Source organism: Manduca sexta, chromosome 2 (genome assembly GCF_014839805.1).
Source record: "Manduca sexta isolate Smith_Timp_Sample1 chromosome 2, JHU_Msex_v1.0, whole genome shotgun sequence".
Taxonomy (NCBI): domain Eukaryota; kingdom Metazoa; phylum Arthropoda; class Insecta; order Lepidoptera; family Sphingidae; genus Manduca; species Manduca sexta.
The window spans coordinates 2,983,074-3,006,879 of record NC_051116.1 but is presented as its reverse complement, the minus strand read 5'-3'; the positions used below and the strand labels follow the sequence as shown (position 1 = coordinate 3,006,879).

Here is a 23,806-nt window from a genome sequence, read left to right as displayed (position 1 = left end):
AAATCATCATTTTTGTATAACTAACATTTGGGTTATTTACCTCTGCCTACCCCAGGATGTATTGTTAGTCAGCATCCTCGGTAACTTCCCTTTACTTCATATCATTACCTAGTTAACGGTTTTCCTTGTACAGATAAGTACCAAGAATTACAATACAATAAAGTTCATATTTGCTTGTTTGTTTTAAACTTATCAATTACTGGGCCCTTATTCTGTATGATTGTGTAAACGCGTAACGCGGCCGTGTCATGTTATCTTCGAGAAATGTGCGTGGAATGGTATTCTGTAAGCCAAATTTCTATAGTCCTAAACATGACGCGTTGTGTTACGTGCTTGTTACACACTGTCAAAATAACGTGCGGGATAGAGAATTAGGCCCCTGGTATGACAAAATAAATAATGTTAACATTCAACACATGTATGATCATTTGATCTAATAAAATCATTACACTAACTATATTTGTTACTGAAATTTTAAACTTATCTAACCTAACCTAACCTAACCTAACCCCTCCCTCCAGGCAATTCTTGTGCGCTCGGTCACCACACTGAATGCACACTCATGCACGAGGAGACATTTGTCGCGGCCCTAGGCACACAATTAAGTGTGTATACCTCTTTGTTTCCAATTCTCATTGAGGCCTATAAGGGCTCTAGAGACTTTACCGCCCTCACACCCACCACTACAACTGCTGTAAGCCAGTAACAGCAGTGGCACGCATTTTATGACACCGAGCGGTGAAGCTCGGCGAGTCTCAGGGAAAACTAATTTGTTATTATCCCGCAAGGAAATTAATCAAATAGAAAGATAGGGAGGAGTTGGAAACATCAATTGTCCACTACCCTCCATAGCAAAGCGGGAGACAAAATAATGAACATAGGAGGCGGTTTAACCTCTAGGATAGGGACGTTTACAACTAGAGAAGCTGGTTATAAAGCACCCCGGATAAAATTTAAATTCAAAGAAAGGGTCCTATCCTATAAGGGCTCACGAACGGTTCCTAGCCTAATCCCCTCCTCCCATCTTAAGAGGATTCCTTATCCTTCCCCCACATTTCCTTCACAGCTATCCCCTCCCAACTTTCCTCTAGGATCCTGCAGTCGCTAAGCCCGGGGGTTCTAGAATCCCATTCGCGGGTTTCCCCCGGTGTTAAAAAAACTAATAAAATTACTATACGAACTACATTTGTTATTGAAATTTGAAACTAACCTAACCTAACCAATGTCTAACTTTATATTGTTTCCATGCTAGTAATATTAACAGTTTAGGACAATCAAATGGCCTTGAGAATTTTCAATACATTTTTGGCACACGAGTTACGACCGGGAATATGCAAATTTACGAATAATTGCTTTCAAAATCAATTTTAGGATTTTTCCTTCATTTTAAAATACTAAAATGTTCTTTATTAAATTTTCTATCTAATCGTGTTGGATGTAAATTAATATGTGTACTTTAGGAAGAGATGCACGGAATCAACAATGTAAATGGCATTTTTATTTTTTTATTTTTTTAAGGACACTGCAAAATGCCTCCACTGCATCTGATGGTAAGTGGAGTGGGTCCAATAGAGTATCGACTGACGAGAGATGATTACCCCTCGACAGTCGACACAATTATGTTGGTCTGTTGAAGAATTAATGAAACAATAGATCCACATTTAGTAACAGATTTCAGGAATATCATGTTTTATTTATATGTATTATAAATTTTCAAATTAATATATTTTAAAATACGGTTCTTTTTATTTTAATCAAAATCACTTCAGTTCCTAACAGTATAAGGCATTTCATTGTACATTTTTAAAGGTTAATAAATGAAGAAACAAACGTTTTCAATAACATTTATTTTTAAATATCTGGACTTTATTAACAAATTCGTAAAATGGCATATTTGTTCTCCAAACTAATTTAAACAAAAACGAAATTGACATAATAATTACAATAGTGTTTAAACTTGAAGTTTCAGTAGCAATCAATGTATTAAACATAATCATTTTCGTCTTACCGTCAAGAAAGAAGAAAAAAAAAACATTATACAACTAATAACAAGTATCAAAACTAAACGAACGCAATACTTTTTTTGATACATCGCAAAAATCGGACCAATCAGAATAAAGGATTTTTTGTCATTTTTACAAATTAATTATTTTGATTAGTTTATACTCTTTACAGGAGGCCGTTGTACACCAGTGGACTACCTGTGGCTGATATGGTGTTCTTACAAATCACCTATTTTTAGTAGTTTATTCTCTTTAGAGAAGAGCGTTGCACAGCAGTGGGCTACTTGTGTGCTGTGGCTGATAATAAATGGGAAGAATCCCTAATGAATAGTGAATTATAAATACACTAATTGCTACTAAAATACATTATTAGCTTAACTCTGACATCACAGATACGCATATATTCTATTTTAATAATAATAATTAAATTATTTTACTTTAACAGTCACATAATTACAATTCACATTTCAAATTACGTATAACTTAAGTTCAAGTAAACACCGCGAGATGGCGCTATAACAAATTTATACATTAAGAAACTAAGATTATTTGCATGACTTCTAATCTCTAAAAAAAAAAAGAATTCAAAGAAAAGCCCTAGTATTATGGACGTATTTTCGTCTACCCATAGCAATATAATTAGATTGAAGGCAATTCGAATGGGCCACATCTTGGCACATTGCCACGTGTATTGAGCACAGAAGGCCGCACGATTCTTGCTCTTCAGAATGTCAATGATCCGATTTTGGGGATTTCTTACATTATTTTTAATACTCCGTATAACAAGTTATATTTATGTCTTACGTCTTGGGCCGGTTATGTAGTTGCTAAGGGAATAATTTATTGATTATTAATAATAAATACTAAAAATAACCCGCATATTTTTGACTCCGTACAAGTCCTTACTATAAAGTGTTCTTGTATACATATCAGCTTAAAATTAACATCCACACTTGGATCAAATGTTGGTTCACAATCTACGGCCATTTTCAACAAACGATCTCAAACTTTCGATCCAAAACCAATCAAAATAAGTAAGTGTAAGCATGTTTAAAATCCTTTTTCGTACGGCCATGGCAATGTGACCTCACTGCACCTGATGGTAAGTGGAGTGGGGTCCAATAGAATGTCGACTGACGAGAGATGATTACCCCTCGACAGTCGACACAATTATGCCGGCCTGTTGGAACCGGATATACACAGGCTGACCCCGGAACGCGGCACACTTACGTGGGCCACTATGGTGGGTTTTAAAACCTTGCGTACGGTGGTCGCTATCCGGGTGGATATAATATATTCTACCACCAGCTAAACTTGTACTAGTTCTGATTGGTACATTATCAATGGATCGAAAAATCGATTGCGATCGTTCATAGAAATCGGTAGTTAACGCAGTATCCATTCATAACAAATAAAACTACATAAGTCGTATATTTACAAAAATTAAAGGCACGTTTCACAAACTTTTATTTACATTAACGACAGTTAAGCTTCACGACTGCAATATATACAGTCTTACTTATAAAAATAAAAAAGCTATGTTTAGTTCAAACACAAATTTCCTCGATCAGCTGTAAGTTAAAACCCGCCATCTTGCCTTTTAATAAGGTTTAAACTAGGAAACCGCTGATGTTTTTGACAGCTATTTAAGCAATTCTTAACCATCTTTAATGCTAAAATACGTTTATAAGTAAGACTGATAAAGTTAACAATATCACACATTTTTCATACACTTTACAAGCTTTTTCTCCTATTTTTACAATGTAAATATGGACTAAATTGTTACAAATATAAGACCGAACAAAAGTATTGAAGAATTGTCTATTGTACGGATTTTTTTTCCAAATTTTTTTTTATTCACACCTTGTTTAAATAAAAAAAACTTTTTTTATTCGCGTAAAATATACAATTCTCAATTGTCTTTTAAGACTACAACAAATAAATAGTGCTAAGTCATTAAAATGGATTAGATTTGGTAAGTAATACATCTCTTTGCTAAATACACGTTTGAAATATTGTTTCTTCTCTTTCATTCCTTAAACATTTAATGTAAGGAAGAAAGTGACAAAACTATTATTAATATTACATTTTTAAATATATTTGTCATATTTAGAATTTAGGTTTGGTTAAAAATATTTTATAAGTATCATTTTCACCATCGATTTATAATCAGTATATAGCATTTTATATATCTTTTTGTACTATTAATGTTAACTTTAGATGTGAACTTCGCCCATAATAAGCAGTTGTCGCGAAATTTTCAAAAAAAATACTCTGATCGAATATTTGGTCATAATTCATAGCGCATATTTAATGAATGGTAAGTGGATGATAATATAACGGTTTAACCAGCCGATTTGTTGTCCAGTCGTATAAAAATGATCTGGATTCGAGAAGTGTATTCTTGGGAGCAATATATTTCATTTTTTTTTTAAAAGAGAATAAGCAAAATCTGCGCTATCCACCTTTTAAAAGCATTAAATTAGACTATAAAAGAAGCAACTCTTTTTTATGTTTCTACAGCCATGATATAATACAATCTATAGGTACAATGTCTTGGAAACTGGCACATAAAATACACTGTAATTTACTGATAATCTTTAAAACGTAGTTAATTTAAGTGATTAGTTATTATAAAAATATAAAAACACGTAGGTAAGTAACATAAAAATGAGGAACATCCGAAGAATTAGCTGATTATTCAGTTCAAAGTTCAAACTTCAGAAACGAGGTAATTATAAGCAATTATCTAAAAAACATTGCGCCTTGATATTTTTGTATTGACGAGTGACACACGCTTCTATCCCGGAAAGGTTGGCAGAGACGCAACTAAGGCACCTACTTTGTGTATTCCGTCTCATGATGTGATAGGGGGCGAGCCCATTGCCATATCAGGCACAAATTCCAGATTCCGGGCTGACACTGAGTAGAAAACCCAACATCTCTTGACGAATGAGTCAAAAATATTATTAATTATTAGAAGCGAGTTAATGTGTTTTAAATTGTTATTTTAACCTCCTTTTTGGTACACCTAATCTATGACAAGAACTATTTACTTGGTTACACGATAAACTAATTAGACCTTTTTAAATAACTTGTTTTGACTTTAGACCGCGTGATCTACAGTGACGTATTATTTCTGCATCGTCGATTGAGAAATTTAAGTTTATTTTCTTTGTAAACCTAAGTTGGAATAATTCATCAAACTTTTGTAATTTATCAAGAATGCAAACTATGATGAGATTATGAGAAATCAAAAACAATCACTTAAAACTTTAGTAATATAGTGCAGTGTATTTACTTGCCCATAATACTGGTAACCGTGCACAATGTATCTACTTAATAACATTTTAAACATTCACTAACTATGTAGTCTAAGTCAGATGTTCAATAATTGGTTCTATTCGCTTAAGCGAATATTTTATCGAAAATTTTACCTAGTTTAAAAAAACATAGAAAAAAGTGCTAACTTTAAATATGTAATGAAATTAGGGTAGCAAAAAAATGTTGCTTACGTCAATTAGCCTTTCCCCTTCTATATATATTTTTAGTGTAGCATAATACTATCAAAAATGTAAAGTCCAAGACACTGGCATATTTATTATTCATGAAACATGATAATTATACTCAAAGAACTAGTTCTGTTTTTAAAAGAGTACAGCCTCTTTGGAATGTTCCTAAAACCGCGACTCGTTATTCGATGTTTAAATTTGGTGTTTGTGATTGGTCGAGAGAGCAATGCGTCAGTCACGTGGTAGTCTCTCGACCAATCACAGTGTAACTACACGGAGTCTTGTTTTTTTTAGGCATTCTAAGCACACAGAATAGTATTTCAAACAGCATTTGTAACGCTCGCATTTTATTGTGCAATATTCAATTTTGTATTCATATTGTAACTGACTTTTACACGACCAACACTTCAGCCCCCCCGTGACTATGGCTGCAGTCTTCGAGACGTCGGGAGAAAATAATAATGTAAGAAACCGGGATAAAATCAGAAAAATAGTTTTATTTCAAAATTTAAGTATTTAACATGAAGCCTAGAGTTTTTAAGTATTACTAACATATCGCGCGTCAATACTTTGTTACAATAAACAAGACGTTTCACAAATCTATTAGTCACATATTATGTCGTATGAAGTGTACTTTTATTAAGAATAAAGAAATAAAGCATGATATAATAATTAAAACAGAATAAAAATTGGATTCCATAGAATTAATGGCATTTAAAATTCAGACATGTATATGTCAAGTGAATTATTGAGTTAAGAAAAATGGGATAAAGAAAGTGTAAGAGGAAGATAGAGCGAAAAGTCGTCCTAATGAGGACATAAAATAACAATAGTAAAATAAACGTAATACTACGCGATAATAACTGACTTTTTATATTTTTTATGAGTTAATAAATTTTATAACTTAACACTTTATAACGATGTATTTACACTAACATTGTATTATTTATTAAGCACGTAAAGCCGTTGGTCATGCGCGTGATCTCTCCCCGCTCATGTCGGGTTGCCGTCTCACCGTACTATGAGAGTGAAGGAACAGAGAGTGCTTGTGTATTGCGCACATTTGTGCACTATAATATCTTCTGTGTACTTGGCCGATCTCCGTTACCGAAATTCTACTAGGAGGGATTCATTCATTATTTATTACAAAGACTTACAAAGAAAGCAATATGAAGGAGAAAGAGGTGCTCTTGACGTGATGCTATGTTGTTTGTTTCTCGTATCATTGCCTGGGTAATTATTAGCATATTGTCAAGTTCTAGTAAATCTAGGACTGAATTTTTTTATACGGCCATTGCAAATAGTCCCCGCTGCGCCTGATAATAAGTGGAGTGGGGTCCATCAGAACGTCGACTGACGAGAGATGATTACGCCTTGTCAGTCAACACAATTATGCCTGTTGGAACCGGATATGCACTGGCTTATCCCGGAACGCGACACACATGGGCCACTATGGGTTTAACACCTTGTGTAGGTCGATATTCGGGCAGATATAAAATACATCCTAACCCCAATTATACCTTAAGTGGACTTTTAATATTTACAGGTCAAACATTTGTCATAACAGAATTGAACCGTGTTGTTTCGACCAGTCGCATCCGCTATGCCACAGAAACTCATTCCATTTTTAAACATCCACAAATTTTTTATCAGTATATTCCGCGCACGCGTTCCACAAACATTTTGTTATTTTAAACATATGTAAGGAATTCACTCGTGGTGAGTTTCTCATATGTGAGTCCGCCTGGGTAGGTACCACTGTAATGTCTATTTCTGCCGTCAAGCAGCAGTGTGTCGTCACTGTTGTGTTCCGGGTTGAAGGACATCGTAGCTAGTGTAACTACTGGACATAATAAGACTTAACATCTCATGTCTCAGGATGGCGAGCGCAGTGAAATACCAAACAATATTTTGTAATTCAAGGTGTCGGATGGTGTTTCTATTGTTTTTGGGCGGCCGTATCGCGCATTACCAGGCGAATGACAATTTCGTCTCGTTATTCAAAGCAATAAAAAAAATATTTAAAGGAACAAACTTGGAATATACGTATGGCAAGGAAGCATGCTACAAAATAGTATATATTTTTTTAATTAATCAATAATAATACGAGCAACCCGCTCGTCTGATGATAAGCGAGACCATTCCAACAGACACACCCGCCGAACTTAGAATAGTGTAGTTTGCTTTATTTAATTTTGAACATTATTTTATATGTAACAGAGAATAATATTGATAAATTAAATACAGCGAAACTGAAAATATCCTCTATTTAATTTGTTTTGTTACAAAGTAATGCGGTTGCTATGATGTCACAGAGTAGAAGAAAAAAAAAGCCTAAAAAGGCAAAGTGTGAGCAAGCCTTCAAAGGTGCTAAATTAAAAATTACATTCAACAAATGTGAAAAAAAGTCTGTAAAATTAGTGTCAATATTGGTTAAATAATAAAGAAGTTATTCATATTTAAAATATTGTCGAGTTAAAGCGGGGACATGGTTGGGTTCTTGTGCTATCTCTTTCCTACGCACGCAGCGTTACGGCCGATGACACTCGGTGACGTCACAGTTTGTTATTACTATTATTTGACAACTCATTCCACCAAATTTCAAAGTCATTAGATTTTGGATGACATAAATTTTTGATATATTTATTTAATTACTTAACTACCATATTACAATGCACTACATGACACTTCACTGCACTCGTCACCCTAAGACATAGACGTTAAGGCTCACAATGTTCAATATTTAACGTACGCATTCGTCCAAATTCCGACCTATCAGTTCATGATAAAGAATGAATCATCACAAAATTCTCTTTCATTTGAAATGTCACGGCCCATGGCTGAATGCGATAACCCAATATTTTTATCACAAATAAATGAAATAAAAAATATATATGTTAGCAATTGTATAATTATTCTATTGTTAGGCACACACCTTCTATACTGATAAGTGTAGGGTTTAGTTTATCCGTATCTTACTGCAGTACGGTTGTGCGTACTGCGCGCATTCCAAAACCCTAATTCAAAATTTTATTTTACGCCTTATATTTATATCGTGTATATTTTTTTGTAATCGGTTTTTTAACAAAGGTGTCACAAAAAAAATGACAATATCTGTCAAAAATCCTACCAAAAATCGTGCTTACAATAACAATTACCGCATTAATTTGTACTAACGACAGCGTGGGTCGATAGGTTATAAATCTTAACTGATATAAACGAAAATGAACTGTATTCCGTAATGGTAAGGCACATAATGTGTTAAGTGTGAGTAGACACGCAAAACAGCCAAGTTCCTTAGCCCAAACACAATGTATTGACCGTTGGCGGGACCTTGAATGGGCAGACATTGAGTCTGTGATTTTTTTCTCAGATTTCATTGTGGATACGCGAGGCGACACAAATTTAATTATGTATACGATTTTTTATAAGAATCTTTTATGTATCTTCAAAACCTCCTATGATTAGAATACATTTGCCATATATTCTAAATATCAGTCATTTAATTTGACTAATAATAGCGGAATTAGATGGTAATATACTAGAATAAATACACAAAACGGTCAAAAATAAACCGCCTTCAAAAACTCCTAAAAACTAAAAATAAATTACCTATATACTGATTACCGTTATTTTAGATTCGGTGACTAAATATTTTTTTTAAAAGGAAAAACCGAGTCTCTATTATGTTTAGCCCGATCTGGGATTCGAATCCGATACCTCAGCGCGGTAGTCGTACTCAAGCCGCATTATTTTTTGCTTTGAATGACGAGACGAGCTTGCCGTTCGCCTGATGGTAAGTGATAGGATCGCCCGTAAACAGTAGAAACACCATCCAACACCTTGAATTACAAAGTATTGTTTGATATTCCACTGTGCTGGCCATCCTTCCATCTGTGTAGGCATTACAACTACAACGACGAGGCAGTCTTGCTACTGTACATGGACAGGCGAATAGCTTACCATCAAGGAAGTGGCGGATAGTCATTCATTTCTATAAAAAATCTGATATGTGTCCCCACTTCACCTAATAGAATGGAGTGGGGTCCAATAGAACGTCAACTTACGAGAGATGATTACCCCACGACAGTCGACACAATTATGGCGGCCTGAACCGGATTTAGGAACACGACACACTTTTATGGGCCGCTATTTCGGGTTTCTAACTTGTGTACGGTTGCTATACGGGCAACACCAGCAAAATTTTGAATATTGGCAGCCAATTAGCATAATATCACGATGAATTGTTACCACGCGGCGTCATGGGGATTGATCGTAACACCTTAATAGTATCCGGTTATTGTATTATAAAAAATTATCATTTCTTGATAATCTATATTATCATTTATATTCATGCAATAAGGTATGTTTTTAAGCTTAGCAATAGTTTGACGCCGTATTAGATATGGTTTATGAGTCAAGTGTTTTTATCCCATCATACTATATAAATAAATATGAACAATTCGTGGAAAATCGATTTATTAACTAGCTTCTACCAGCGGATTTGTTTGTACCTTTCACTGGATCAAACTGGCTTATGGATTTCGGGATAACACAAACATCACGCCTTTAGTTCCGATAGGGTAGGCATAGTTGTTGATCCCATGATGTGATATGACCTATCCCCATGTGAGGCAACTAATTCCAGACTCTGGGCGGATATTTAACACAAAAACATCACTGCCCGATCAGGGTTTCGAACCCAGGATCTTCTAGCGGTGGACCACGCTCGCAATACGTATGTATAATGGGCTAAATGAATGTCTGTCATTAATACATTAAATAATACAAACGCTCTATTCGAATCAATCCGTTCATTGGTAAAAGCAGTAAGAAAATCCGTTCGTTAATTTTTGAGTTTATCACATTCAGACAGACGCGGCGAGGGTCTTTCTTTTTAATTACAATTAAATCCAATTTAAGAGGCAGTCTTAATGTTAGTAGGCCAACACAAAGAACTAGATAGAACCGATCCAACTACAATCCAGTTTACACTTTCTCTCTACGAGCTTTAAATGTATTTGCAAAATTTCACTTAGATAATCGAGTTAGTTTGCTCTCATTTTAATGTGACCTTTATTTGTCAATAATTAAGTCCCACAATTTATATGAATTTAAAAAAAGTATTTTAAAATAACACTAGCGACACGCTGCGACGCGTGGTCTCCCCACTCTATATGCGGCATCTAGGGAGCCCATGAACATTTGGCCTTCTTGAGAGATGAATAATTTTATCCCGGTCTGCATCAAAAGGTGATTGTGGTATTTTTGTCGCATCATTAAGTTGTGGAACAGTTAACCGGCATACGTTCCACCCCTTTTGCTGATGGTAGAATATATTTTATAACCGCCTGGATAGCGACCACTGTACACCAGATGTTAAAACCCGCCAGAGCAGCCCACATAATTAGTCACGTTTCGAGATCAGCCTGTATACATCTGGTTCCAACAGGCCGGCATAATTGTGTCGACTGTCGAGGGGTAATCATCTCTCGTCAGTCGACATTCTATTGGACCCCACTTACCATCAGGTGCAGTGAGGTCACTTTGACGTGCACGCATACAAAAAAACTTATTTCGTCCTTCAAGTTGAGTGTGCAGAAGCAATTATCGGGTCGGCATTACGACTTTCGTCCTTTGCCAGTGGACATTTTTCTTTACACTTAACACCATCGCCAAGTAACATTCCTGAGCATTTAATTAAAAAAAAATTATATCTTACTTAATTTTTTTCTTAAATACTTAATGTATGCTGTGTCTTAGATATAAGATACACATTGTTTCATACCATATTTTATTTTTATTTTAAGCAGTAATTGGTTTATGTGTTATCTTTTTTGTAGAACTTATAATAAATAAATAAAAAAAAACAATATCTGATGACGTGTTCAATGCAAGTTTGATGATTCAGTTTTAGGTAGTGTTGTTAATGGGTTGCCATGGCTTTTATTATGCAAGCGAAGTCCTCGTCATTTTAATTGTATAAAAATATATAAGAGAAAGTAAGGAAATAAACACATCATTAGAATTATAATTAGTTAGAATGTTAGCATAGGTAAGTTAATGATAATAATTCCTATTTAATTTTATATTTCACTCCACTTTCCAAAAGGAGGTAATGTTTTCACACATAAATAGAGACGACTAACGACCTGCCCCGGCTTCGCACGGGTGCAATGCTACAGAAAAACTGTGAACGTTGTATATAAAAACATAGCGGCCCGCTCTGGCTTCGCACGGGTATAACATAACAAAATAACAGTATTTCTCCATTATTTAATGGATGTTATTATACATATAAACCTTCCTCTTAATTCACTCTATCTATTAAAAAAAAAACCGCATCAAAATCCGTTGCGTAGTTTTAAAGATTTAAGCACACATAGGGACAGAGAAAGCGGCTTTGTTTTATACTATGTAGTGATATACCACTGGCAAACGGTCCATACAATCTAGTTCCTAATGCCTTCCCTTCTTGTAGTATTTATGTAGAATCTAATTATCATTAGAACGATTTGTAGACCGCGTTCATGGCTATTAGTATATGTTGTGACGGGCTCCCTTTTGGAAAACTTCACCTTTTACCACTGCGATATACCCCTACATTTTCGCACCGCCTTCAATCTCCGTGAAGTAAGAAATCCAAATATATTTCCTTAAACAAAAAGAACTTCATGTATACAGGGTCATCTTGACATCGTGTTATTAGATGAATCCACATATTTATCTACTTGGCAATATCACTTAACAATAAAATACTTGAGCTGTAGATGTAAAATAAAAAACTGTAAGTTTCGAACAAAATAAATATTAACAAAAAGGAATTATAACTTTACGCGCCCTAAAGCTACTACTACTACACTAAGAAAATTCGTTGCAGCGGCTACATCATAATATCAGTCAGAATTACACTCACGCACACGTCATATTCGCAGTAAACTACAAAATGATAAAAAAATCAGAAAATTAAAACCAGGATTTTTCGGTGAAAATATTAGTTATTAATCGATGATTTTTGAAACAATGTCAGCAAAGGTGAAGACGAGTATGTGGTTTCATTTAGTAACGCAATGTCAAAATGACTCTGTATACGGTCAGCCGACACACTACTGTTTTATGTGGCTTTAAAATATTCTTGTCTCGTGCGCGATGACGGAATGGTTTAAAAACTCCGATATAACTTATGTAGGTAGACTGGCGAATGCGTTGAACCGGTTCTAGTTTGCAAACACAATGTTCTTTACACACGGGTACGTTTTGAGTTAATGAGTAAGGCTGTACATATTTTTTAACTAACAACACAATGAGCCGCTCTTCTGTTGGTAAGAGATACATCCTTACACAATTATATAACCGTCCTAAACTTACAAAGCATAGTTTGGAGCTACTTTCTACTAATCTATATCTATACATATTATAAAACAAAGTCCCATTTTCTGTCTGTCTGTATGTGATCGATTTTCTCAAAATCTACTGAACGGATTTTCATGAAATTTGGTATGGAGATAGTTTAGGACCATGGGAAGGTTATAGGATTTAAAGCGGGACTTTTATACTGGAAAACTTATTTACGCGGACGAAGCCTAGATCAAAAGCTAGTTTAAAATATTAGAATGCCTCCTTAGTTTGTCTCCGCTTTGCTATGAAGTGGAATTAATATTTCCCACTTCTCCTTATCTTTATACTTGATTTCGTTACGGAATAAAGACAGATTAGTGTTCCCTGAAACTCGGCGAGCTTCATCACTCAATGTCAGACAATGCCACTGCTGATCCTGGCTTACAGGAGTTCTACTAGTGGGTGTGAACGTGGTTAGTCTCAAAAATATTTTGCTAAAGAAATCTGCAGTGTATAACTATCAAAAGTAGTAGTTTATTTAGGAAAAATCTTAAGCGACGTGAACAAAACATTCATCATTTCAGCCGGGAATCGTCCTCTGCTTTACATAGTCCTCCCCCATTGAGCGCCACAGGGACCGGTTCTGGACCGCCCTCATCCATCGGACTCCGGCGACCCTCAAAGCAAAACATTACAAATAAAGAATCGAACTAGTATCCCATCACGAGTCTACCCATTGAGCCCTTTAGTATAAGCAAATACTTCAAACGCCGCCATAAAAAGATCAATCCTATAACAGCATATCAAGGCAAGTTTGAAAAAAGCGCCGTCAATTCAAATGGTATAACGCGCGCACAAAAAATGAGCCTTGGACCGCGAGCACGCGACCTTATACGTTCGAAACTGGTTTAGGCAACGCTTGTCTAACGGTGACGAGTCTGCACATTCATACAGGTAGCGGGTTGGATTCCCGCTTCGTGATATCTAAATGAAACGAAGTTTAGTTTTTGGTTTTATTATTGACGTATATTCTATAGACACGAACGTCCCTATAAACTATTTGTGCAAAATCTGAATTAAAATGGCAACCAAAACGTCACTGTTATACCCTATTTATTCACTTGAATAGATAATTGTACATATTTGACTAATATTTTTTATTCAAATTCAGGTTTACACTTCTCGAATTCTTATATCATGAGCGCCACTCCGTACACAACCACAAGCTGTGATTATTGACCATACTAAAATCAGTTTGAATGGATTGCAGTTCAATTCAGTTGAACACAGTGAATGTTCGGAACGACAAATCTAGTACGTAGTACATATATATCGATGGGTTTTATAGACTGCTAACACCTATAATTACAAGCATAGTGTGGCAGAAATATATAAAGCTGAGGTTTGTTTGAATGCGCTTATGTCAGGAATTACTAATCCGATTTTGAAATATTTTCACTAACAGTAAGCTACATTACTCCTGAATGCTACAGCCTATTTTTTATCCCGCGAAAACGTAAAACGGGACTTTAATCCCGGAACACTTTTCACGTAAAGTTGTGAGTAATATCAAATACATTTTGATAAAAATATATGACTTAATAGATGAACAGATAGTCACTGTATTTATTCTTATAAAGATTAATGCAGTTATCGCGAAATTGTGTAAATATATCAATATAATCTACGGTTATGTCGATAAACTCTTCATATAATCGGGAATTCTCAGAAACTTTTGTGAACTTTTCGCAAAATTTCATTCGGAGTTTGCGATTGGACTTTGTGCCTTGTGTATGTAGCTATAGATTCGATTATCACAATGTCATATAACGACGTAAGAATAGTGGATCAACCCATATAGTTAGCTATAGACTGGACATCAGAAAAAATATGAAGTATTTTACATTGTTTTGCTATTTCGTGGCAGATTGAGTAACCATCGCATGAGCGCAATTTTTTATTTTATTTATTTATTTGTTTGGACAACCAACAAAACTATTTGTAACATTACAGTAAGTAATTGCTGCAGTGCTGTTTTAATTACAGGCTGTCACAGCATGAATATATTATTACCAGTAAACTATTGGCTGCACCATAAGCGCATTTTGTATGACAATCTTCCCAATGTCCAGTCTATATAATTTTACAACTCTGGGATGAACAATAAAACAAAAATCTTTGAGTGACAAATCTAGAAAAGATGCGACATTTACGGAAACACAAATACAGTACTCGGCAGATCACATTGCACATTGATCGATGAGAAAGACAATCGGCAAATCAGCGACGATATCTCGTATCTATAGTAATATATAAAGCTGAAGGGTTTGTTTGAACGCGCTAATCTCAAGAATTACTAAGCTGATATTGATTTTTTTTCACTAATAGCTACATTATTCTTGAGTACTATAGGCTTTTTATCCCGAGTAAATGTTTATCCCGGACAATCTTTTCCCCGTGGACGTAGCTTTAGCAAAAGCTCGTTATATTATAAGACTTCAATTGATTTCAATAAATGCCTTACGAATCAAATTGCTAGAAGCTTCCAAATTTATAATATTAAAGCAAAAAAAAATATTTATGAAATATTTTATCTTTACTTTAGTTGTTCCAATGTTTAATAATGTGCGTATTGTTTCGTTAATTTCATAGCGAAATTGTCATTAATTTTGATTCCGTGCATCTCCTGTAAGTAAACATCACTTTAATTTACAACCAACACTATTATATAGACTATTTAATAAATATTTTTGTAATACAAAATAAAAAAAAAAAACTATAATTGTTTTTTTTTTTCAAGAGATAATCTGTATTCTTTCTTGCATATTCCCGCCTATAGCTCACACCGCCTACTACGCAACGAATCACTCAAAGCCGTTTGCTCGAGAAGCCTTTAACTATAAAGTTTATTATTCACAGCCGAATGCGCGATATTATATCTTTATTCTACAACTCGATGAGTTAACAATATTCGTAAACTTTTTAAATTGTAAAATATATTTTAACTTTATCAATTGTAAAATGCTACCAATATAAACATTATCATTACGAACACTGCAATAAAATGCTAATAAAAAAAACGTAAATGAAGTGTCCTCCGCATAGACTATAGAGCATCGACTAGAGATGATTGTCCGTCATCAGTCGACACAATTATGCCGGCTTGTTTGAAACTGCATATTTGATAATAGCAAATAGGTATAGACGTATATTCTATAGGCACGAACATAAAAACTATTTGTTCAAAATCTGAGCTAAATGGCAACCAAAACGTCACTGTTGTAACCTATTTATTCACTTGAACAATAAATAGTTTTACTTATTTGGCTAATATTTTTTATTCAAATCCAGGTTTACAGTTAGACTCGCGTTTTTATATTATGAGTGCCATTCCGTAAACAACCACAAGCATCAATATTGACACCATACTAAAATCAGTTTGAATGGATTGCAGTTCAATTTAGTTGAACACAATGAATGTTGGGAACGACAAATCTAGTACGTAGTACATATACATCGATGCATATAGGTTAGTACCCGCATTCGCAAATCGCAACACATTTTGTAGGCAAGGTCAGGGTTCTTCTCCTTTTACAGGGCCAAACCGTCTTTTTGGAATAACAGGCGTTTTATCGAAGGATACCTTTGGGTAAATAGTGGATCTATTGAACCTTTTACTGCTATCGAAGCAGTCCTATTTCAACGCGCGTAATTGCTAAAAAACGAATTCTCCCCATAAGCGATGTAGTGGTCTCTGAACTTGTTTATTTCTTCCGCCTACAATGTACAATGTTGCATTCAAGTTTAATAATACACTAGCTTTTGCACGCGGCTTCGCCCTCGTGAAGGAGTTTTGCGGGATAAAAGTCCCGCTATATATTTTCCCGGGATAGAAGTAGCCTATAACCTTCCCAGGGTCTTAAACTATCTCCATACCAAAATTCATAAAAATCCGTTCAGTAGATATTGAGAAAATCGATAACATACAGACAAAGAGGAAAGGGAACTTTGTTTTATAATAATTATACAAGCTGTCCCACTGAACCTGATGGTAAGCGAAGTGGTCCCAAGTCAATCAAGTTGCTAAAGTTGTTTAAAAAAAAATAATTACATTGACATTTCGTGTTGCTAAGAGAATATCTCGAAATCCGGTATTTTATTACTAAAACAAGTTTTTGACTGGTTTTAGCATTATCGTTAAAAATTTATTTATGTTTATTTAGAGGCGGATTTTAATTATCCAAACAGTGAAATAAATTTTGTAATTTTATCACGGTTTATATTATAATTTTCTCCCGAAGTTTCGAAGACTTTGCAGCCTTCGTGGTCACGGGGGGACGGAAACCGTGTTTCAGTTTAATGTGTAACATTCGCTTAAACATAAGAAAGCATTATATCTAAGCAGTGTAAAATCTCTTCACTTTTATCACACTAGTTAGCAATTTAGATGAATACGCAAACAAATATTCAATACAATGTTTAATTTTAATAAGGCATTGACTCCAAAATTCGATACAAAAATATATAGGCTAAATATTTTTTTAGTGGTTTTTGAAGGCTGTTTAATTCTTTGGAACAATTTTTATAAAATGTAAATATGGTTAAGAATGCTTATTTTATACTGAGCAGGATAAGTACATTATGGTGAAAGTTTAGATTTATTTAAAATAGTTAGACGATATAAATTGAACACCGCGTCGTTTAAAAATAAACGCAACGTATTAATCAGCTTGTTCACATACAATTCAAACATATATTTTTTTATGAGTGCACGGCCAAATGACCTCTCAGCACCTGATGGTAAGTGGAGTGACGTCCAATAGATTGACTGACGAGAGATGATTACACCCTCTACAGTCGACACAATTATGCCTGTTGGTACCGGATATATCCAAGCTGATCCCGGAACGCGACACTCTTAAAGTTACTATGGCGGTTTTAACACCTTGAGATGATCGGAATCCGGGCGAATATAAAATATATCCTACCAACATTATTCAATTAAAATAATCAAATGTTTTGACACTGACAAATTGTACATAGCAAACGATAAAACAGTAAATCAAGTAAAGTTATTATCAGTATTTAAATTTAATTATTTGCGGTGCAAAATATTGAATCCGAAAGGTAATCCTCTTTTGTTTCAAGCACCGGTTAATGACGTTTCATGAGAGTGCGATAATCATCGTCACGATGACAAAAGCTACCGTATGCGCTGACTATAAAGCTCAGTTTAATTTAGCAACAAATTCGCAGAAGTTGACTCAACAAAAAAAAAATTATCTAATCATCAAAGCAGGCTAACTTCTGCTTTTACCCAGCGGACGTCCCGTATGCGCCGAAGAAGGCCGTGGGTTTTGGTTGCTATGTAGCTGTGAGGTATACAGGAGTTAGGGACTTGGTCTTATGCTCGCTCGGATGATGCTATATTCCCGAGTGTTGACATTAGGCTGTAAGACCGGTGAAACCAACATAACCGTTCTGTTTTATAATGTACTGCACCTAATTTATACATTTCAACCGATTCAGAAAAGAGAAATACCCGAGTTTTTTGCTTGTTCTTGAAATTAAAAATTTACGAAATTTATATAATTTTTAATATTTCGTTAATTTGAATAAATTATTTAAGTTCATTACTTGTATTTACTGATTATTATACGACGTCAATGATACAAATAAATATTTTACCGTATTTTTATTGGTAGCAAAGTAAGAAAACCGATGTCGATTTTATATTATTTTTTTATACAAAAATGCACTATAGGACGAATTTTCGGATAATTCTGACAGCTCACAGATAAATATTATATAACTGTTTACCTTGTTTGGAAAAATATAATAGGAACAATTGTTACTGTAACCGATGTTATTTATTCATAAGCTTTGTACCAAAAATGTAACCAAATATCTGTACTTAATAAATATATTTAATAGCTAATTGAGGCAATTTTATATTGTCTTATAGAAAATGTTAAAAAGAAGACTATTAGATACTAGCTTTTGCCTGCAACTCCGTCCGCATGATAGCATTTTCTGGGATAAAAATTAGCCTATAGCACTTAGGAGTAATGTAGCTTCCTATCAGTGAAAGAATTATCTAAATCGGTTCAGTAGTTCCAGAGTTTATCCCCCGCAAACATAGTTACACACATTTGCTCTTTATAATAGTATAGATGACAGTGTAATGTAACGCGATAGTACGTTATATTCGTGTAAATAGCATGGAATGACATTGTGCTAATTTCAATTGTCTTAAACGCGATGGGGCGCGTTACGTGTGTGTTACGAACTGTCAAAATAACGTGTGAGATAGGGAATCGAGGTCCTGGGGCCTTATTCTCTATCCCGCATGTTATTTAACAGTGCGTAACAAGCACTTAACACAACGCATCATGTTTAGGACTATAGAAATTTGGCTTACAGAATGCCATTCCACGCACATTTCTCGAAGATAACATGACACGGCCGCGTTACACGTTTACACTATCATACAGAATAAGGGTCCTGGTGTGTTATTTTCATAATCCTGATCGATTTTATCTATTTTACAATTAAATTCGGGCGCATGGGAGCCCAGCGCTGTCCGCGGCTTATACCTGAAGGTACTAATATGATAATATGAAGGTACATTATTTCTCAATGCTATTTTTTTGTTTATGTGGGAATGTGACTCGGGTGGAGTTGCTAGCGAAAGCTATTAATTGAAATAGATATTTGTTTACATTTTTGGTATGAAACTATTAGACAGTGTACATAAACATAATTTTAAACTATCGATACTTTAATCGATAATTCGATGGTTGAAAGGCTCATCGTAAGCATCATTTTTTGGGATATTGAGTCTTATACATATCTGGAATCAGCGCAGTTTTCTTTGTTTGCAACGAGCAAAACTTTTCGATAAATAAATGTCGCTTAAATTTAGCTTTACAACCGATCAAGTTCATGCGTATACGAACCTCAACACTATTAAGTCTTTACAAAGTCACTAATATCACTAGCGATCTGATTATTATCTAGACTTGAGGAGATCACGCCAAGGCGTAGTGCAGGACGCCTGAATGATGGATAGATGCGGGCTGAGTTACCCAAAAACGAAGACCGCTCATTTATGAAGGCAATCCAACACTTATTGTCGGTAGGTTTTAAAGTACCAAGACTTAGCATATTTGGGCTATTCCTCCTGCAATGAGGGATCATTCACCCCCAACCTAGGTTATTCATACCCTGGTAGCTCGGAACAATGATCATCGACCATCACCATCCATCACATACGACTTCAAATTCTCCACTAAATACTCCGAAACCCCCACTGCAGCTGCGAGGAAAAGGTACCCCGTAAAATGGACGGCCTTGAGGAAACACCAGGTTTTATCGCAGAAAACAGCAAGAGATAACGCATGGAGGTAACTGTGGGGGTTCACGATCCTCCAAAGACCGGTAGCCGAGAAAAACACGCCAGATTTGAAGATCGTCTCGCGCCGTACCACGTCGTATTCCGTGCAGTTCTCCAACAACTCTTGGTAGATGTCTATATACCTGTTCCAAGATAGAGAAGACAGCACCATCTGTCCAGAAAATAAGCCAACAACTTGTACTATCCTTTGGAAAGGGACTTTAGTTTTGTACGATATGCCGTTGTCTTGATGATCTTTTTCTATGTCCTCTGTGGAGTTGATCTCTTTGAGCTGGTGGTAAGGAAGCGTGCTGACTGGTGTCCCTTTATAACCTCGTCTTGGTGGGTTGTTTTTCAAATAGATTAATATCCCAATCATCATGGCCACTACGCCGATGAGATCGCATATTCCATCCACCCAATACCCTAGTGTGCCGACTTCGGACCTCTCTCCTTTTATGTGCTTCCTTTCTCTAGCAACATGACCATCTAGATCGTCGAGGAACATTCTTAACTGGAATAGAACTATGCCAAATCGTCTTGCAGCTAAGCTCTGACAGGTAAGAAGTTTCGCGCCGAGGAATGCCACGAAAACGTGAAAGAACGAGATCATGTTTGGCGTTATAAACAACATTCTATCCGATATGTCCAACCCTATATCCACAATGGCACACAAAGGGCCGTAAATAAAATGGTTTATGTGATCAACCATTAACGCCTTCACGGTGGGGTGGCACAGCGGGTTTATACTGCACGGTATCCAGGTGACATCTTCGTAATTCGGTCGGATTGAACTCTTTGCGGTTGTTGTTGTCGTGCGTCAAATTCCCCGTAATGTTTTCGAATGCATCGATTCTATAATTCTGTATTCTGAGAAACAGGAACGTATCCATGCATATGCAGTACACTAAACCGGAGAATAACAACACCGTGAGGACCTTACTCGCCTGCGATGATGGCCACATCATTTTGCTATGCAAGTTTATTTCAGTCAGGGACGTATTTCTATGGCTTCGCGTAAACAATGCCGTTTTCTGGGACAAATGGTGTCGTGGCGTGGTTTAAACCAACATACGCAATGAACTATTAATAAAAACCATAATCTTTAAAAAGATGCTGCACGCGTTTCGACCATCCGCGTGTTTTTATTCCAAATCACATCGCATTTGTAAAACAGCGAGTTTGCTATATGTTACAAGGCACTTTGTTATTGTAATTGTTTTTGTGTACACAGATCACTGAACAACATCCATCGGCAGTTTGTAAAGCGTGGGTACGTTTTTGGTGATAAATCTCGCGTAATGTTGCCGCATGGGCGGGTAGAGCGAGCGCAATGCGTACGCAACGGTCGACGGCGCGAGACTGGCGGCCGATCGAAGTGACGGGCGTTTCCCGCCAAAACCGCTGTCAAACTGACGCCCGACAGTAAACAACGCGTGTGGGACACTGGCTGGCGCTAATTGCCTTTTATTTCTTTTTAATTAACTTTAAATGTGTTCTTTTGTTTTTTTTTCGTGTTAATGATCGAAGGTTGATTGTCGACAAACCCGTCGAACCAGTTTATGGTAATCAATCAAGCGAGCAGCATTTTGGGTAATTAGTAAATTCATGTCAATAATGTAATTACGGTAGGTACATCCGATGAAATATAATAAAAACTCATTTGTGTCGACACGTCTTAAAGGTTTTTTTAGTGTTATATATTTTGCATAGGTAATAAATATATTTGGTAGTATATACCTAAAAATCCAACCCACAGTATGGTCGAAAACAGCCCCGGATCTATGGGAGGGCAAACCGGGGCCCATGCAACGGGCTGCGAATTCAGGGGACGGCAAATGCAAACTTTGACTACTGAGACATCCAGAACACAACAGACATAAATTATTTCACGCAGGACGCGAAATAATGATGATGACAAAGGTAAAAATATAGGTGGTCGGGGGCGGCATTATGCAGATTTTGACGCGCCTCCAAAAAATTCAACATCCGGGACTGGTAAAAAATGAGCCAAATATGCCAAATTAGTTCTAGCCTGTAAAGTTTATATTTTCCATTAGTAAAAACATCTAAGTCAAAATATGTTAATTTGAACTTTTTATTAACAAAATATAAAATATAATGTCAATGAGCAAAAAATACGATTTGAACTTAAATCTTCACTATTTCAAAAGTGTCATTTTGTGGGCCGGACCCTTTTTGCGTATCTACGTCCATTTTTTTTTAACTATAAAATCAATGGTGTAGCATTTTCACATTGTATGTAAAACGAAGATCTAACTACTAAAACACACGTTACGAACTATATTATATCTATAATATATTAAATTTTCGCGCGACGTTTCGAAAATTTTCCAGCCTTCATGGTCTCTTACTGAAGTATTGGTCGCAGGAAGTCACTATATCCACCCACATTTTACAATTATACAACAAAGTCCCCAAAAGCTACTGAAGAAATTTTTGTACGGTTTTTACTAAGAGCGGCGATAGCCTAGTTGGGTGTGGAACGGACTGCCGAGACGAATGTCCGCAGGTTCAAATCCCAAGGGCACACACCTCTGACTTTTCTAAAAAATCATGTGTGTATTCTTTGTGAATTTATCGTTCGCTTTAACGGTGAAGGAAAACATCGTGAGGAAACCTGCACATCCGAGAAGTTCTCTATAGGAATTTCGAAGGTGTGTGAAGTCTACCAACCCGCACTAGGCCAGCGTGGTGGACTAAGGCCTAATCCCTCTCAGTAGTAGAGGAGGCCCGTGCTCAGCAGGGGGCAAGTATATAATACAGGGCTGATATTATTATTATTATTAATTTTACTAAAAGATAGTGCAATTATTTAGGAACGTTTAGGTTTATAGTACATTACAGTTTACGAAAATTTACAGCACCCAGAAGCCGGGGGCTTATCCCTATGGCATTTTGCTTGTCAGGCCGCCCTATAATTACGTCACTAATACATATGTCGCAATTTAAGTGAAATTGAAAAAGCGTCTCTTACTTCCAATCTATAGAAGCCAAAACAACAGTTTATAGAATTTTTGTTAGTCTCTATGTTTGTGTGTATCACGCATAAACTATTCTATGGAATTGGTTGAAGTTTGCACCGATGATTACTAGAGGTCTGTTTTAAAATATAAGCTCTATTTTATCCCGGAAAAATATAAAGCTGGACTTCTATCCTTGCAAAACTTCATCACGCGCGTGTAGCCGCAAGCAAAACCTAGTATATAATATAACTTAACAGTAGTTATTGGAAATAACGTGAGCGATAATGTTTCCTGTATGATTATGTTATATTAAGTAAAATAATGAGTACCTACTACCTACTCGCTTGATATCGACATCTCCACCCATACACAGTAATTATAATACAATTGCGCGCGCGCACGCACGCACAATATGGCTTTTTATTCGTGTGTATTGGAATACACTCCTTTTGAGACCTCCCCTATTGAGACGGATTTTAATAGAGGACGAGACTATGGCCATATCGGGCACAAATTTGGGATGGGCTGATACTGAGAAGAAACACCTAATACCACTTTGCCCAAACGGAT

The 23,806-nt window shown here is 35.8% G+C and overlaps 2 protein-coding genes across 2 annotated transcripts in view; both read right to left on the bottom strand.

Moving 5' to 3' along the window:
* LOC115454061 (probable ATP-dependent RNA helicase DHX35) overlaps positions 1–23,806 on the bottom strand; it is a 61,645-nt gene that overhangs the window by 26,330 nt on the left and 11,509 nt on the right. The window lies entirely within an intron of this gene.
* Positions 1,833–21,686, bottom strand: LOC115453083 (ceramide phosphoethanolamine synthase). Its single transcript, XM_037436845.1, is given in 2 exon segments — positions 1,833–21,070; positions 21,072–21,686. Coding segments are annotated over 2 exon segments (1,116 nt in total). The 5' UTR covers positions 21,218–21,686; the 3' UTR covers positions 1,833–20,100.